Raw genomic sequence first — 16,545 nt, forward strand, 5'->3', positions numbered from 1 at the left:
TTATCCTGGTACCTTTTTGATAGCTACATCCATCAATACGTTTTCAAATTTAAAAAGTTGAAAAGGTTTAACCCATTTTGAACAAACCAACAGATTTTTTTTTCTCTAAAGCAACATAGAGAGAGAAAATACAAAACATGTCGGGACATTTAGTTATTCCCACATTGCCCAGCACTAGGGCTCGAGCTACAATCACAGTCAATATTTTTACGATTATCAGAATCAACACTTGAACTTGCTTCCTTGCAGATTTCAATAAATAAACAAATAAAAATAGAAAATTAAAAAAAAAAAAAAAAAAAACCCACCACCAGACTGGAAATTATCAGGTCACTCTCCCACAAATGCCTTGAGAGGACTTCAGACTGTTCAGACTTTTTTTTATTACAGATTGTTACGTTATTTTTTTTTTAAACAATATTAGACTGATCCACAAGTAGCCATGCTAATTGAGGCGGATCAGTCATATTAAATATTAAGTAAATTATCAAATCAGAAAAGGAAAAAAAAAAAAAAAAAAAGTACATAAATGTTATTATTTATTATTCAGGGCTTTGAACCGGTTCAAGGAACGAAAACCGGGAACTTTTTCTATTTCACATGGAACAGAAACGAAACCAGAAACTTTATTATTTATGTTCCGGAACAGAAACGCTTATTAAAAATAATGGTAACCGGTTAATACCGGTTTTTATTTCGTTCCTCAAAGTTTCTGTAGCCTACAAATAAAAAAAGTCATTCTTCTCCTGCGCAAGTTTCTATGACCCGCTGGGGTTCACTTCCTGTGTGACGTTCGCTGACTGAATGGAGAGAGCGGGAGGGTGGACTACTATCACGTCTTCACATCTTAAATAAGAGGTAAATATTGCAGTCTATCGTTATTCGAAAAAGTCAATTTCAAACACGATATCAATATATTTGTCCACGTTAATGAGAGGCTCGCGAACATTAAATGACGTTAACCTCTGTTAGCCTATCAGGGCCTGACTAGCCTTTGGTAACACACTAAACGAATTCTCTTTCATTTTTGGCACTTTTTCTGTTTGTGTAGATGGGAAGACATACTGAGAATCCAAATCGCCAACATTTGAAATAATAATTGTTTTGAATTATTTCTTGTCTTATTTAATGAAGGTTGTAATAGAATTAGCCTACATTTGGCTTAAGCTGGATGAGACAGAGACATAATTTTATAGCCATCTGTTAAACAGCTGACAAGGAATGTAGTTAACCGTTCCAGGAACGAAATTTTTGTTTTAACTGGTTCGGGAACGTCTATTTAATGGTGGAACCCAAAACCGGAAACGTTAAAATTCCGTTTCTGTTCGTAACGAACCAATAGGAAAAAAATTCTGGTTCAAAGCCCTGTTATTATTAATATTAAAAGCTTGGAAAGAAATTGAAATTGTTACAGCTGGACAGGAAGGAAAAGTAGTTGATTCAGAGGAAAAAAAATAAACAACTATAAAGGCACCATTTATCAAGGCGGAAAAAGAAAAAAAATCTGATTCTTTAGAGCTACAGTGATTTGAGAAATATCAATATAATCATTTAAGAAGATTATCGATCAGGACAGTATACAATTTTACTTTGAATTGTTTTTTTGAAAGCTCTAAACACCTTGAGATGAAGACTGTTCATAAAAATTGCTTTTTGATAAAACATTAATACTAAACATTACATTTATTTGATGTAATTTGTGAGTGACACACACACACACACACACACACACACACACCCCATCTCAGTCGACCCCTGCATAACACATCTCAATAGTTACCGGCATAACAGAACAAACAAGTGTTCGTTTACCCTGCAGCAGGTTGGGTAGGAGAGGCAGGAACTCCTGATACAGCAGGTCATGACTTCCTCCACCAATAGAACGGAACAGAGCCCTGAGCAACAGGAAGTAGTTGTATGGCTCCTTGGCTGACTGGGCAAGTTCCATCGAGCTGTTGACTATCTTATGGAGGTGGGGCTGGACACAGAAGAGAGAATGCAAAAGTGTTTATGTTAAGACATGCTTTTCTGTTCTTTAGTTACTTTAGCAGGAATAAAAAGATACAGGACCTTTAACCAGGAACCTGAATTTAAAGTTTTCTGAAACTGTAACGTGCTCCAAAAAAAAATTCTTAAAGCGACTGTATTGAGCATTTAAAGTAGGGCAATCGATACATTCATCTTTATCTGTGAAAGCCACATAAAAAGTATGAGGATGTCATGTAGCACTAAAAAGCTGAAGGATGAATTACAGCTGTCATACTGAAATGTGACGAGACAGAGAGAAAGAGAAAAAAAGTCAATTAATATTTCTGAACATCATATCATGCTCTGAATAAACCTGGAGCGATGGGTCAGAGAAAGGAAGACTGGAGCTTGTCCCTCTCCGCACCATTATTTCAGTGACCTTCGCTCACGTCCTTGCTGTCAATCCGAGGCACAAGTGTCATTTCTCATCCGAGCAGCTGACAAAACGCATTAAAATTAATGTAGCAAGGCCGCTAGCGCAGACGCCATTAACGGCATAGGTGTTGTCATAGTCAGAAGAGAAACTCTGAGCCGTCATGATCCACTTTCTAAGCCGGCTATCTTAATCAAAAAGACTACAGGGACAAAAGGTTACAGTTTCTGACCTTGAGCATCTGCTCATTCTCTGCAGCAAAGAGAGAAACCGAGCCAAACACAAGTTTGAAGAGTTTGAGGTAGAGGTTGGACAGCTCCACGTTAGAACCCATCTCAGGTAGCCGCTCCAAAAGGTACTCAACGAGGATAGTGGCAAACAGGGCAGAGGTTGACAGGTTCGCCAGGAAAGAGTTCGCCACAATCTGAAAAAAAGGGGGATAAATAAATAAATGACCTTTCCCATCATTTAGCAGAAGCCTTCTTGTGAGCATCCAACGTTCTGATGAATAACGTTAGTAGCTATACATCGCTTACAAAGCCAAACAGTTACACAATTTATTAATCAGTGTGTAAACCGGTTGTTTAATTGACGCGTTACTTAGGTTTTATTCTCGCAACTACACGTCATGATACATTGTGCAACAACAGATCGCAGTACAAATTTATAAAGATTTGAATCAATTACAACCCCGATTCCAAAAAAGTTGGGACAAAGTACAAATTGTAAATAAAAACGGAATGCAATAATGTACAAATCTCAAAAACTGATATTGTATTCACAATAGAACATAGACAACATATCAAATGTCGAAAGTGAGACATTTTGAAATTTCATGCCAAATATTGGCTCATTTGAAATTTCATGACAGCAACACATCTCAAAGTTGGGACAGGAGCAATAAGAGGCTGGAAAAGTTAAAGGTACAAAAAAGGAACAGCTGGAGGACCAAATTGCAACTCATTAGGTCAATTGGCAATAGGTCATTAACATGACTGGGTATAAAAAGAGCATCCTGGAGTGGCAGCAGCTCTCAGAAGTAAAGATGGGAAGAGGATCACCAATCCCCCTAATTCTGCGCCGACAAATAGTGGAGCAATATCAGAAAGGAGTTCGACAGTGTAAAATTGCAGAGTTTGAACAAATAATCATCTACAGTGCATAATATCATCAAAAGATTCAGAGAATCTGGAAGAATCTCTGTGCGTAAGGGTCAAGGCCGGAAAACCATACTGGGTGCCCGTGATCTTCGGGCCCTTAGACGGCACTGCATCACATACAGGCAGGCTTCTGTATTGGAAATCACAAAATGGGCTCAGGAATATTTCCAGAGAACATTATCTGTGAACACAATTCACCGTGCTATCCGCTGTTGCCAGCTAAAACTCTATAGTTCAAAGAAAAAGCCGTATCTAAACACGATCCAGAAGCACAGACGTCTTCTCTGGGCCAAGGCTCATTTAAAATGGACTGTGGCAAAGTGGAAAACTGTTCTGTGGTCAGACGAATCAAAATTTAAAGTTCTTTATGGAAATCAGGGACACCGTGTCATTCGGACTAAAGAGGAGAAGGACGACCCAAGTTGTCATCAGCGCTCAGTTCAGAAGCCTGCATCTCTGATGGTATGGGGTTGCATTAGTGCGTGTGGCATGGGCAGTTTACACATCTGGAAAGACACCATCAATGCTGAAAGGTATATCCAGGTTCTAGAGCAACATATGCTCCCATCCAGACGACGTCTCTTTCAGGGAAGACCTTGCATTTTCCAACATGACAATGCCAAACCACATACTGCATCAATTACAGCATCATGGCTGCGTAGAAGAAGGGTCCGGGTACTGAACTGGCCAGCCTGCAGTCCAGATCTTTCACCCATAGAAAACATTTGGCGCATCATAAAACAGAAGATACGACAAAAAAGACCTAAGACAGTTGAGCAACTAGAATCCTGCATTAGACAAGAATGGGTTAACATTCCTATCCCTAAACTTGAGCAACTTGTCTCCTCAGTCCCCAGACGTTTACAGACTGTTGTAAAGAGAAAAGGGGATGTCTCACAGTGGTAAACATGGCCTTGTCCCAAATTTTTTGAGATGTGTTGTCATGAAATTTAAAATCACCTAATTTTTCTCTTTAAATGATACATTTTCTCAGTTTAAGCATTTGATATGTCATCTATGTTCTATTCTGAATAAAATATGGAATTTTGAAACTTCCACATCATTGCATTCCGTTTTTATTTACAATTTGTACTTTGTCCCAACTTTTTTGGAATCGGGGTTGTACATAAAAAACGAATAGCGATTTTTACACGCTGTGTAATCTCTTGTTTAGCCAGCAGAGGGCACAATGATGTACAATAGCTGGAATACAAGTGACTTCACCGTAGGCGGAAGGAACACCTAATGCTGCGAACACACAGACATAAAATGGGAAAGAGCTGCCGTGCAGTTGACTACAAATAGATTTAAACAGGATATCGGAGCCCTCTTTGGACACACTGCCGGAAGCTAAAGAAAAGAACTGAGAGAGTAGAAATGTTCAGAATAGTTTATTAAGAAAAATGCCTATTTGCTTTGAACTTTTTTTCATTTTTAATGAAAGGAATATTTAAGTTGATGAATAGGAAATGTTGCGTTTGTTAATTTTTTCTTCATTTAATATTTAAAAAAAAAATATATATATATATATATATATATATATATATATATATATATATATATATATATATATGTGTGAGAATATGAGAGTGATTCCATGCTTATGGGTACTGAAATGGGGACATGAACTTATTTTTAAAAATTCACCTAAAACCATTTCTTTTTTTACCATCAGGTCACAAAACATGTAATCTTTAATGAATGATATGTTAAAAGATAACTTTAATTTTCTGAGATGTAATAAAAACATTTATATGCCAAAGTCAGAACGTAACAGAAGTGTTGTGGACATATATATTCTCAATTTTAACAATGTAGAATTACTTTTTGAAACATAGGAAGGTGATGTTTTAGCAAATATAATTAATAAACATGTGTAGTAGAATAAACATACACATTCTTTCAATAAGATTAACATGGTATATAGCTAGATTGTAATTAATTTGTAACAGACGCGAGATGGACAATCGTAACAGACATCATTTTGGAACTCATAGGCCTGACTTTGGCATATAAATATGTTTTTATTACATCTCAGAAAATTAAAGTTATCTTTTAACATATCATTCATTAAAGATTACATGTTTTGTGACCTGATGGTAAAAAAAGAAATGGTTTTAGGTGAATAAGTTCATGTCCCCATTTCAGTACCCATAAGCGTGGAATCACTCATATATATATATACACACACACACAACCATTGTGGGAAAATTGAATCAGGAATCGAATCCAATTGTGAATAGGCCAAATCGTTACATGTCTACAGAAGCCCCAGTAATCTCTGCTATTTGTTGAAGGTTATGTTTTCGCCTCCGTTTGTTTCATCTGTTCCCAATGTAACTCAAAAAGTAGTGAACGGATTTTGATGAAAATTTTGACGCAAGGTGAGCCATGGGTGAAAGAACAGCCGATTAGATTTTGATGCAAATCCAATTACGTGGCTTGGCAGAGGTACGAGCTCGACCGAGTGCCCTTCTAGTTGTATTTGTAAAAGTCTACACACACCATTAATAAGAGATCGCATGACAAGATAAGCTAAAAACCAAGATAACTTTTTTCTTGCATTTTTGTGAACTGAACAGGGGTGAGTTTCCCAAAAGCCTCTTAATGCTAAGAGCATCTTAACTAGGGGAGAGAGAGTGTGTTCATTGTGCTGCTCGCGCTACCATTTAACGATGATCTTTGTGCTGCGATGCTTTTGGGAAACTCAGGACAGTAAGGTAGAACTAACTACAGGTGAGAACTAAACTTGAGTGGAGAACTGAAGAAATGTCACACAACATTTGGTCTGAGGAATCACTTGAGCCAAGGGTTTGGATGTGTCACTTTACCATGCAACACCTAACTTACACAGAATCGAGAAAATCTCAGTTCATATGGTCATTTGTTACTTGCTGCAGAATTCAGGGTTTTGTGTCACACATTCACACAAAATGAACAGACATCTTGTCAATTTGACACTTAAAGCATACACGCAGAACCATGGCCTCACTTTTTGTTTATAAACGCCTTGAGACCTCAAGAATGACACAGGAATAGTTTTAAGCGTTAACAATAAATCTAATATAGTCATTTTTATGATTAAAGTGATTTATATAGGTAGCGGTCTGAGTGAATGACCTCAACGTCCGTAACGTCCCTGCAGGAAGTCTATCGGTCTCGTCGCCATTTCCGCTATACTAAAACACAGAGCTGACTGCAACTCCGATCCTCCATTTTGAGCTAATTTATCGCCATGCCACGTAGATGTGTTGCTGGCGGGTGCAGCAACATGACAGAAGGTGAATTTACGTTGCATTCATGACCCAAGAATGTTCAAACTGCAAAGATTTGGATGCGTTTTGTGAGAAGTCCACAGGCACATCGGGCGCCTACGAAGTGGTCTCTCCTCTGCACATTGTAGGTACAGCGTCACAGTCCGTCTAGAAACTACAGATCCCATCAACTAACTTCCGCGATGACCTACGTCACGCCTGGGCGGGATCACCTACGTCACATCCTCCATGACCCTATAAGTGACTCAGTAAACTTCCGTTCTATCTCTTTGGCGCTGTGAACCTCGCGGGTCAACAGACATAAGGAGGACAGCTCATCAGAACACCCAAGATAAAGACGTCTTTCTTGCAAGTAAGAGATTTAGCACGCTTTCGTGTTTTCTGCTGGCCACGGTAAAATTACTACCCAAGTGCGTTGTCTCACTCATTTTGAGTTACAACCGGTTGTTTTTTTATTTGTTCATTATAAGTAACGTTACGACTGCAGCCCAAAGCAGTTTAATTAAAAGTTAGAAGCGACCGGATTCCTTCTGACTAAATCGCTGTGCACATTGTTTGATCAGAGACTTTTCTTCATGAACGACAAAGCATCGGACCAAGAATTCTCCGTGCTTTCACGGAATCGACCCACGTGCTCCTGTGGACTCCAGAAGTTTCGGAACATCTCTGCATTCCTACATAGGAGCAAAATACTAGAAGTAAGACTGGCATTTTGGGCAAAACTAGTCTTAGGAATTAGCTTTATGAAGTAGTGTGAATTTAAACTCAGGAACTGTTTAATTGTGCACACTGTAGACACTCAGGGTGTTGAATTGATTATTGTTCTATTTGTTCTCTCAGTTGTTTAAAAGATAAGCGTTGCATGCTCTTTTCTCTATCCTTTCTAACACTTTAATTTCATTATTACACATATTTTGACCTCAACAAGACTTCAGTGGATTTGGTAATGTTATAGGCTAGTGGGTTAGCTAGCAACCAAGGCTAATCCCCTTTGTTCTCCTTAACACCACAAGGTAGAATTCCTTTGTCTTAGCTAGCAACCAAGGCTAATCCTTTGTTTCAGGTCACGAGACGACACATACACGCTCCCATACACACATACCTCACTGTTTGCTGCTGACTTATTGAATGTATTCTAAACCACTATTACTCTATCATTTTTATAATAAATTCAATTAATTGTTAAACTGTGTGTGTTGCTTCCATATATTTTTGAAGTCATCCAATCTCAAAGAATTCCAAAGTGCACATGAGTGCCATTAGCTGTAGCATTTATGTAATACAGTAAGTGATGCATTATTGCTGCATTGGTAGTGATCATAATTTGGAATATACCATAATTTAGCTGTTTGGTAATTTATTATTAAGCACCAAAATTAATGGTATTATTAATGAGACTGATTTAATGAAACTGATTTAATGAATTAATGTGACTGATTTAATGAGACTGATTTAATGAGATTGATCACTTAAGACCAATTGCACCTACAACATTTTACTGAGGACTCGTACGAGACCTCTGATCTGTTGAGGAGCGTTGGCTATAAGCCCGTATTGAAAGAGGGTGCAGTACCAACAATTAAAGAAAACTACAAGAAAAGGAAAGCAAGTTCAGTTGCACCAGTTCTCCCGGAGCGTGAGCCGAGGGTTGTTGCCAAAACCCGTGACAGAACGGGACATATCGCTCGGGCAGTGACCTCCCCGCAGTTGTTGCTAAAACCGGTGACGTCCCGTCCTGGGTTTTAGTAACTGCCTGAGCCAAGCAGTAATGGCGGAGTACTCCGTATGGAGAAAATGGAGAATGAGTGGACCGGCTGTCTGATTTCCCCGCTAGATATGCTTGCCTCAGCAGCAATATCTTGTCCTTACGTTGAAGAAGCAAATGAACGGAGAACTGAACGAACAACTGAAAGTCAGATTTGTTTCGAAACAAATCGGCCACAAGGTCGGCTTTCAAGAAGCGAGAACACAGACGGGTAAGCTCCGACTCTCATTTGGATACAAAACAACAAAAACACCACTTGTTTACCTGTATTTAGATTAATCCATGTAACTTGTATTGTGTGTTTAAGTTACCGGTATAAGATTATTTAATTTGCTTCAGAATGTGATTGTCTCAGTTCATCTGATTATTTAATTAGCCTTTTACGTTTTATCAGTGAAATGCATGCATGTACATGTATGTTGCGCAAGTTATAACACCGATCCTGTTTTAATGAGACAATCAATGAAGTCAAATCAGTCTTAGTTGAGCAAGTCGGTAACGGTATTTCTTACTTTCAACATAAATTTTTATTTATATGACTTTGGTCTATAGCTGTCAAAGGCCTCGGCCTTAAAACCGGTTCCCGCTGTGACGTCACGCACTCAGGGCTGGCTGGCTCAGCGGGGCAGCTCGAATGCCAACCTTGCGGTCGATTTTAACTCTCAAAAATATATTTTTTAAATTCCTATGTATGCAGCATACAAGAGTCAAGGATGGAGATACTATCCACTCAGAAATTTATTTAAACAAAGGTTCTGTGTATCTCCCTTTAAGTGTGATCATAGGGTTTTCCAGATTGCTTTATAGAGGTGCACTGAAAACCATATCCTCATGCTAGGACAAGTAGGTCATGGTCTAAGAATACCATAAGACGTTCTCTATATTGTGCAGATTCGGCAGAGCAGTCTATCATTTTTTTATTCCATTTATTACATTTTACTCCCTGTCTCTTTACAACTTTTCCTTTTTTTTCTTCCCCAACTGCCTTTACGACTTAGAGTATTGCAATAAGCATTTCACTGCATGTCGTAATATGTACGATTGTGTATGTGACAAATAAAATTTGAGAAGTTGGTGAGACTAGTAGTCGCAGCAGTCGTAGTAATCATCATCATCTAAAGTAGTCAGCACTTGGTTGTTTGCCATAAGAATTACACAATAAATGAGCATGGCTGCCACACCATGCGAAAATCAACCGAGCCCTGATCCAAATCAAGCATGTTTACCTGCAGGGCGTAGTTTTTGGAGATCCTCTCGACCATGTATGGTACAGTGGTTTGGAAAATCTCTTTAAAAGTCAGTGGGTTCATCATGGTAAAGACTCCAGCAAAGTGCTCCAGGACCTCCTTCTCCTCCTTCATGCGGACAGTCTGACAGTTGGCCACACGGATGTATGTCTGCCCGTTGCTGGCGATCTGTACCTAGCCAAAAGGGGGTCGTCACTGTGATAAGCTGTAGAACTTCATGATTAGCATGAACACACTGCCTCAGTCATGACCTCATAAATCACAGAAATCTAACCAAACGGCATTATCATTCTACCTGTGCATAGTTTTATATTCATAATATTGTATTCATGCTTTTCAAAGAAAAAGAACGCTTTGTCTCTCTCTCACACACACACACAGTGAAATTCCTTTGTTCTCATAGAAAGCTGCAATCAGAGCAGTTTCGGCCAGGACACAGCACCCTGGAGCAAAAAGCCTTAAAGGAAAACTGAAGGCAATTTTTTTTATCATCAAAATTCTATTTCTCTCATTTTATAAAATATAGGAACGCATTTCTGACAGCTATTTTGTCACTGCTATAGCAAGTTCTGAGAGTCTGAAATAAGGGGTGTTCACACGGCAACTTTTACCCCAGTGCAGTACCGGGGCTGCCCCGGTAGAGCGTTCACATGGTACAAAATTATACCGGTGTAGCCCCTGAAAGCTGCTTAAACCGGTGCAAATCTAACCCTGCTCGGGAGGTGGTTTAAGAAATTTACTCCGGAGTAAATGCTAGTTTGCGGGGCAGCACCGATATAAAATGGGACGTCTGAACGCTACTGGGGTAGACTCGCTCCGCGTGAGGAGAGTTGATTACATACGGGCATTGCATAATTTGCATCCTGGTATTTTTCGCTTCCAAAATGGCAAATATCAACAACAGAACTGCGTGTCTTCCAGTGTTGCCAGATTGGGCGGTTTTAAGTGCATTTTGGTGGATTTGAACATATTTTGGGCTGGAAAACGTCAGCAGTATCTGGCAACACTGGTGTCTTCATCCACGTTGTTTTCCCAGTGCTTGGTGATGCCATGACAACCTGGAAAAGGACGTACATTTTCACGCATGCGCATATTTCATTTCTGCATTATTACTATCGTATAGCACGGTCGCAAAAACTGCCGTGTGAACGCAAGTGGGGCTGCACCGGTGCTAACACGCTTCTCTCTAGTAAGCAGGTTTGTGATGTGTGAACGCTCCACAAAATTTACACCGGTGTAAGATATATCGCAACAAAATACATCGGTGCAGCATCGATGCAAATATGTGCCGTGTGAACACCCCTATACACTCTGTAATATATCAGTCCATATGTCCAAGCTACGGCTGTAAACGAGATTCGTCGAGACCTGTGCGAGACGTCGTAGGACGGAAGTAAAACGTACAGCGGAAATCAAAGTGACCGACGTCTGCCAACGTTGTCAAAAGACACGCGCGCCCTCTTTCAAATGCTGACGTAATCAAGCCGGAAGTTTTCCTGGTGTCCGAAATCAAATCGCTCCCTACTCACTATATAGTGTGGACGCCATTTTGTAGTGCCGTCTGAAACCTTAGTGAGGATTACGAGGGAAATGTGCCCAGTAGAATATGTATTTATCACAAAAATACATGCATGTATTTATTATTCTGAAAACCGACCAGCCGCCTGATCTGGCACGTTTTAACTGTGCGACAGTAACGACGTAAATACTAGCGCGACGGACTCGTCCTTATCCTGTCGCCTTTCCAACTCTTCTCTCCTCCACGTTGGATCGAAGTCGTATAGAATAATCTCCATGTCCTGTACACGAGGGAGGCAGATGTATGCGCAGAAGTATACAGTTTAATAAAGTGCAGAATATATATATATATATATATATATATATATATATATATATATATATATATATATATATATATATACACACACACACACACACACACACACACACACACACACACACACACATATATATATAAAAAAAGTGAGGCAATATATACACAGGCAAACAATCCAAAACGGCAGGTTAGATCAAAAACGAGAATACAGGCAAAAGGGTCGGTCGAGGCGCAAACAGTACATCAAAGGCTAAGCGAGGACAAGAACGAGAAACAGGCACAAGGATTGTGAAACAGGAAGAAGTCGAGACAACGGGTAGAAAGGCTCGGTAATGCGTACATGCGTATCGTAATACTTCGCGATGCAAATGCATCAGCACAGTCCTTAAATTGAGCTATTTCACCTGACGTCACAGGGTCACGTGACGCCCCGGTGTCCGCCATTTACCGGTGTCCGGTACTTGTTGAGCATGACGCCTCAAGCTACATACTAACGCTGCAGACAGAGAGGGAGAACCAGCTTGAAAAAAAAACGTGTTACAGACACCTAGAATAGATTAATGTGTCAGTAAGCACTCTATAAATAACCATGGTGTTTGCTTGTTGTGCTGTGGGCTGCCACAACAGACAGGGACAGCGTGCAGGACGCTCCTTTTACCGGTTTCTAGTGATGGGAATTTCGGCTCTTTTTCGGGAGCCGGCTCTTTTGGCTCTTCTTACTATAAGGAGCCGGCTCTTTCGGCTCCCAAACGGCTCCTGAGATTTTATTTTTGATTTAATTGCTGCAATTAACTAGTTAATTAATTACATTATTATTTATATTTTATCAATAGGATGTTTTCCATTTTATTTTTTAGTTTTTGTAGCCATTGTAAAGCTTTGTAAAGTATAGCAGTGTAACAATGTTCTAGCTATAGAAATAAAACTTACTTACCAATTAATAAATTATTTTCTCACAAACATAATGCAAAACTGTGTTATATTACCAATATAAAATACACAGCTGATTTTCCCCTCCTCAGGTGCCTCACAGACTCCTCTCCCCTGCGCTCCACAGCTTTAAGCATTACACCAATTTTCATATTTTCGCAGCTGTGAATGACATCAACCCCCCCAACCAAAAAAAGTAGGCGTACACCATGCTACTTTTTTCCTTTGAATGGTAATAGACAACACAAAGACGCAATCGGACAGCAACTTTTTTTGTGAAAGTCTCTCTCTCTGAGGCACCTAAGGACAAAAAACTAATTCGGCTCCCCAACTCGGCTCCCACCAAAGAGCCGGCTCCCGTCGTTCACTTCAAAGAGCCGGCTCTTTGAACTGGATCGTTCGCGACCGACACATCACTACCGGTTTCCTACTGACCCAGACAAGAGGGCTAAATGGATTGCAGCTGTGAAGAGACAGGATTGGGAGCCAACAGAGTACTCCAGACTTTGCAGTGATCATTTCATTTCAGGTTAGTTTATCAGTTAACGCAATTTTGATAAAATATATAGCAAAAAGTAAATGGGTCAGTGTTTGTTAACCCATCTGAGCAGTGAAAGAAGGCAGTGTTACTTTGTCTAGAGTTGCATGTAGCAGACATCAGATATAAAACGCAATAACAGAGGCTAGAAAGAAACGGGACACAGAAATAAATAAACAGGGCTCCATACCAAGGCTGGGTACAGTGTTTGTGATAAAAGACAGATCCAATTTAACATGAATCACAGCTTACTTTCTTGTTAAAATGTGCAAAGGTCTCCACCATCTCATACCGCCTTGCACTGAAGGACTTAAGCGTGCCGTCCAAAATGGCTGCGTCACGTGACTTGGTCACGTGGGTGAAATACCTCAATAGGCAAACACAGTTCCTTAATTGAGCTCAGGTGCACCTTGTTCACGGCGTGCGTGCTGGAATCCACGGGCGCGGTCCAAGGCGCACCTTCAGGACCGACACTCCATCACTGATGAAGCTGGCAAATCCCGAAATTAATCTAAACTGGAATGATATGGCGATCTGGCCGCTGTGTAAACGGTTTTCAAAATGGCGGCGCTGACACTTCACGTTTGAAGTCTCGCACATGTCTCGTGAAGATCACGCAGATAAGCGACACCTGGTGTGGACCAAACGAACTACATTCGACACGGCTAAAAACTGAAAAGGCCGATAAGTGTAATATAATACGCCAATACAGGTCACGATACAAGGTTACTAAAATCGAAAACGTAACTGAATAACACGTTAATTAAGAAAGAAAGCAAGTTTAAAAATGACTTCAGTTCCCCTTTAAGGTTTCTTGATGAAGAACCCAACAGTGGCAGTTTGGCAGTGCTGGGGCTCGAACCCCCAACCACCTGATCAGTAACCCACAGCCTTAACTGCTGAACCACCACTGCCCTGTTCACAAAACCAGTTTTGTGGCTGTCTCTCACAGCAAAACGCTGTACAGTAATGAGGGATTAGTCATACCTGGTAAATATCCAAAGCCTGCATGGCATATTTGACGAGTTTGATGTAGATCTGAGTCTCCTTGGGCTGAAGTTGCTTGTTGGGAATAAACTGGGCTTCTGCAGTAAATAGCAAAATGTGCAACATTGCAAAATATCATATGATATTTGAAAACATCATGATACACGATATACATCACAATATTTAGTTCTGCTGAGGATTGCTTATGTGATGCCGGCAAAACAGCAGTCACAATTTAAAAACCCAATACCTCCTCCCCCCCATTGAAAAATTAATAGGAGAAAGATAAAATGATTGCTAAAAAAAGAATATAGATTTTAACATCCATAAGCTATTAATCTTCTGGCGTACAGTACTGTAATAATCTGTGACAGAAAAATACTCAGTACCTACAATGCTGTTAAAAATTCATCGGGTGACATATAAAATGACACCCCTACACTGAGCATCACTCGCGCGCACACACACAGAGAGAGAGAGAGAGAGAGAGAGAGAGAGAGAGAGAGATCTGCCTGCTTTGTACTTGTTAAGGTGAGAGTAATGTGTGATGGAAGACAAATGCGAAACTTTTTATAACTTCTGAAATTTCTTATTTTCAAAAGCTCTTACCGCCTGGAGCTTTGCAGGAGGTGATCCCCCATGTGATGGTCTTCACCCCACACACAAGGGTCTTCACCAGGCTGCGGCAGTCTGACACCTGGAAAGTTTGCTTGTCCTCTTTCTCGCCCGCTCTGTCAAAAGGCGTGGCAGAAGGCGGGGCCGGAGTGACTGGAGTGGGAGGGGCAGGTGGTGGCAAGGCTGGTGTGGTGGCTGTAGGAGTGGCTGGGACGCCGGGTAACGCTCCTGGATCCACTACACCCATCTCTGATTGGGGCTTGCACTTTTTGAAGATGGATACGAGCTGATAGCGCGCAATGGTGTGGAATTTTAACACAAATACCTGGTGGACATTACAAGAAAAGGGATTTGAGTAACTTTGGATCCAAAACGGATAGAAAATGCACCGTTACACTGACCAGGGTCAGACCTGAAAATGAAGGATACTCCATTTTGACCAAAACAACCCTAAAATCATTAAACACATTGCTTCATATCCTTCATCAAAAAAAAAAATAATATATATATACACACACACACACACACACACACACCTCCCATGCAGGGATTGGCCAAGGATGGCGCACGTGATAGTGGTGCTTGACAGTTTTTGAACCCTTTAGAATTTTCTATATTTCTGCATAAATATGACCTAAAACATCATCAGATTTTCATACAAGTCCTAAAAGTAGATTAAAAGAGAACCCAGTTAAACAAAATGAGACAAAAATATTATACTTGGTCATTTATTATTATAAAGATCACTCCAAGAGCAAGGTGTGTAATAGTCGGCAAGGTCACAAAGGACTCCAGGGTAAGTTCTAAGCAACTGAAGGCCTCTCTCACATTGGCTAATGTTCATGAGTCCACCATCAGGAGAACACTGAACAACAATGGTGTGCATGGCAGGGTTGCAAGGAGAAAGCCACTGCTCTCCAAAAAGAACATTGCTGCTCATCTGCAGTTTGCTAAAGATCACGTGGACAAGCCAGAAGGCTATTGGAAAAATGTTTTGTGGACGGATGAGAGCACAGATAGAACTTTTTGGTTTAAATAAGAAGCGTTATGTTTGGAGAAAGAAAAACACTGCATTCCAGTATAAGAACCTTATCCCATCTGTGAAACATGGTGGTGGTAGTATCATGGTTTGGGCCTGTTTTGCTGCATCTGGGCCAGGACGGCTTGCCATCATTGATGGAACAATGAATTCTGAATTATACCAGCGAATTCTAAAGGAAAATATCAGGACATCTGTCCATGAACTGAATGAATCTCAAGAGAAGGTGGGTCATGCAGCAAGACAACGACCCTAAGCACACAAGTCGTTCTACCAAAGAATGGTTAAAGAAGAATAAAGTTAATGTTTTGGAATGGCCAAGTCAAAGTCCTGACCTTAATCCAATCGAAATGTTGTGGAAGGACCTGAAGCGAGCAGTTCATGTGAGGAAACCCACCAACATCCCAGAGTTGAAGCTGTTCTGTACGGAGGAATGGGCTAAAATTCCTCCAAGCCGGTGTGCAGGACTGATCAACAGTTACCGCAAACGTTTAGTTGCAGTTATTGCTGCACAAGAGGGTCACACCAGATACTGAAAGCAAAGGTTCACATACTTTTGCCACTCACAGATATGTAATATTGGATCATTTTCCTCAATAAATAAATGACCAAGTATAATATTTTTGTCTCATTTGTTTAACTGGGTTCTCTTTATCTACTTTTAGGACTTGTGTGAAAATCTGACGATGTTTTAGGTCATATTTATGCAGAAATATAGAAAATTCTAAAGGGTTCGCAAACTTTCAAGCAC

General features: G+C 40.2%; 1 protein-coding gene across 4 annotated transcripts in view; it reads right to left on the bottom strand.

Annotated features, from left to right (window-relative positions):
* The window catches only part of trrap (transformation/transcription domain-associated protein), a 198,789-nt gene that overhangs the window by 148,295 nt on the left and 33,949 nt on the right, over positions 1 to 16,545 (bottom strand). For 3 of the 4 annotated variants that reach the window (XM_060939722.1, XM_060939721.1, XM_060939720.1), the window contains exons 15-19: positions 14,750 to 15,080; positions 14,141 to 14,238; positions 9,828 to 10,022; positions 2,634 to 2,825; positions 1,813 to 1,978 (exon numbers count right to left, since the gene is read on the bottom strand). In XM_060939722.1, coding sequence (XP_060795705.1) covers positions 1,813 to 1,978; positions 2,634 to 2,825; positions 9,828 to 10,022; positions 14,141 to 14,238; positions 14,750 to 15,080 — 982 coding nt within the window. The remainder of the gene's footprint in view (positions 1 to 1,812; positions 1,979 to 2,633; positions 2,826 to 9,827; positions 10,023 to 14,140; positions 14,239 to 14,749; positions 15,081 to 16,545) is intronic. The other variant, XM_060939723.1, reaches the window with a different exon arrangement.

Source organism: Neoarius graeffei, chromosome 14 (genome assembly GCF_027579695.1).
Source record: "Neoarius graeffei isolate fNeoGra1 chromosome 14, fNeoGra1.pri, whole genome shotgun sequence".
In the NCBI taxonomy this organism is placed as follows: domain Eukaryota; kingdom Metazoa; phylum Chordata; class Actinopteri; order Siluriformes; family Ariidae; genus Neoarius; species Neoarius graeffei.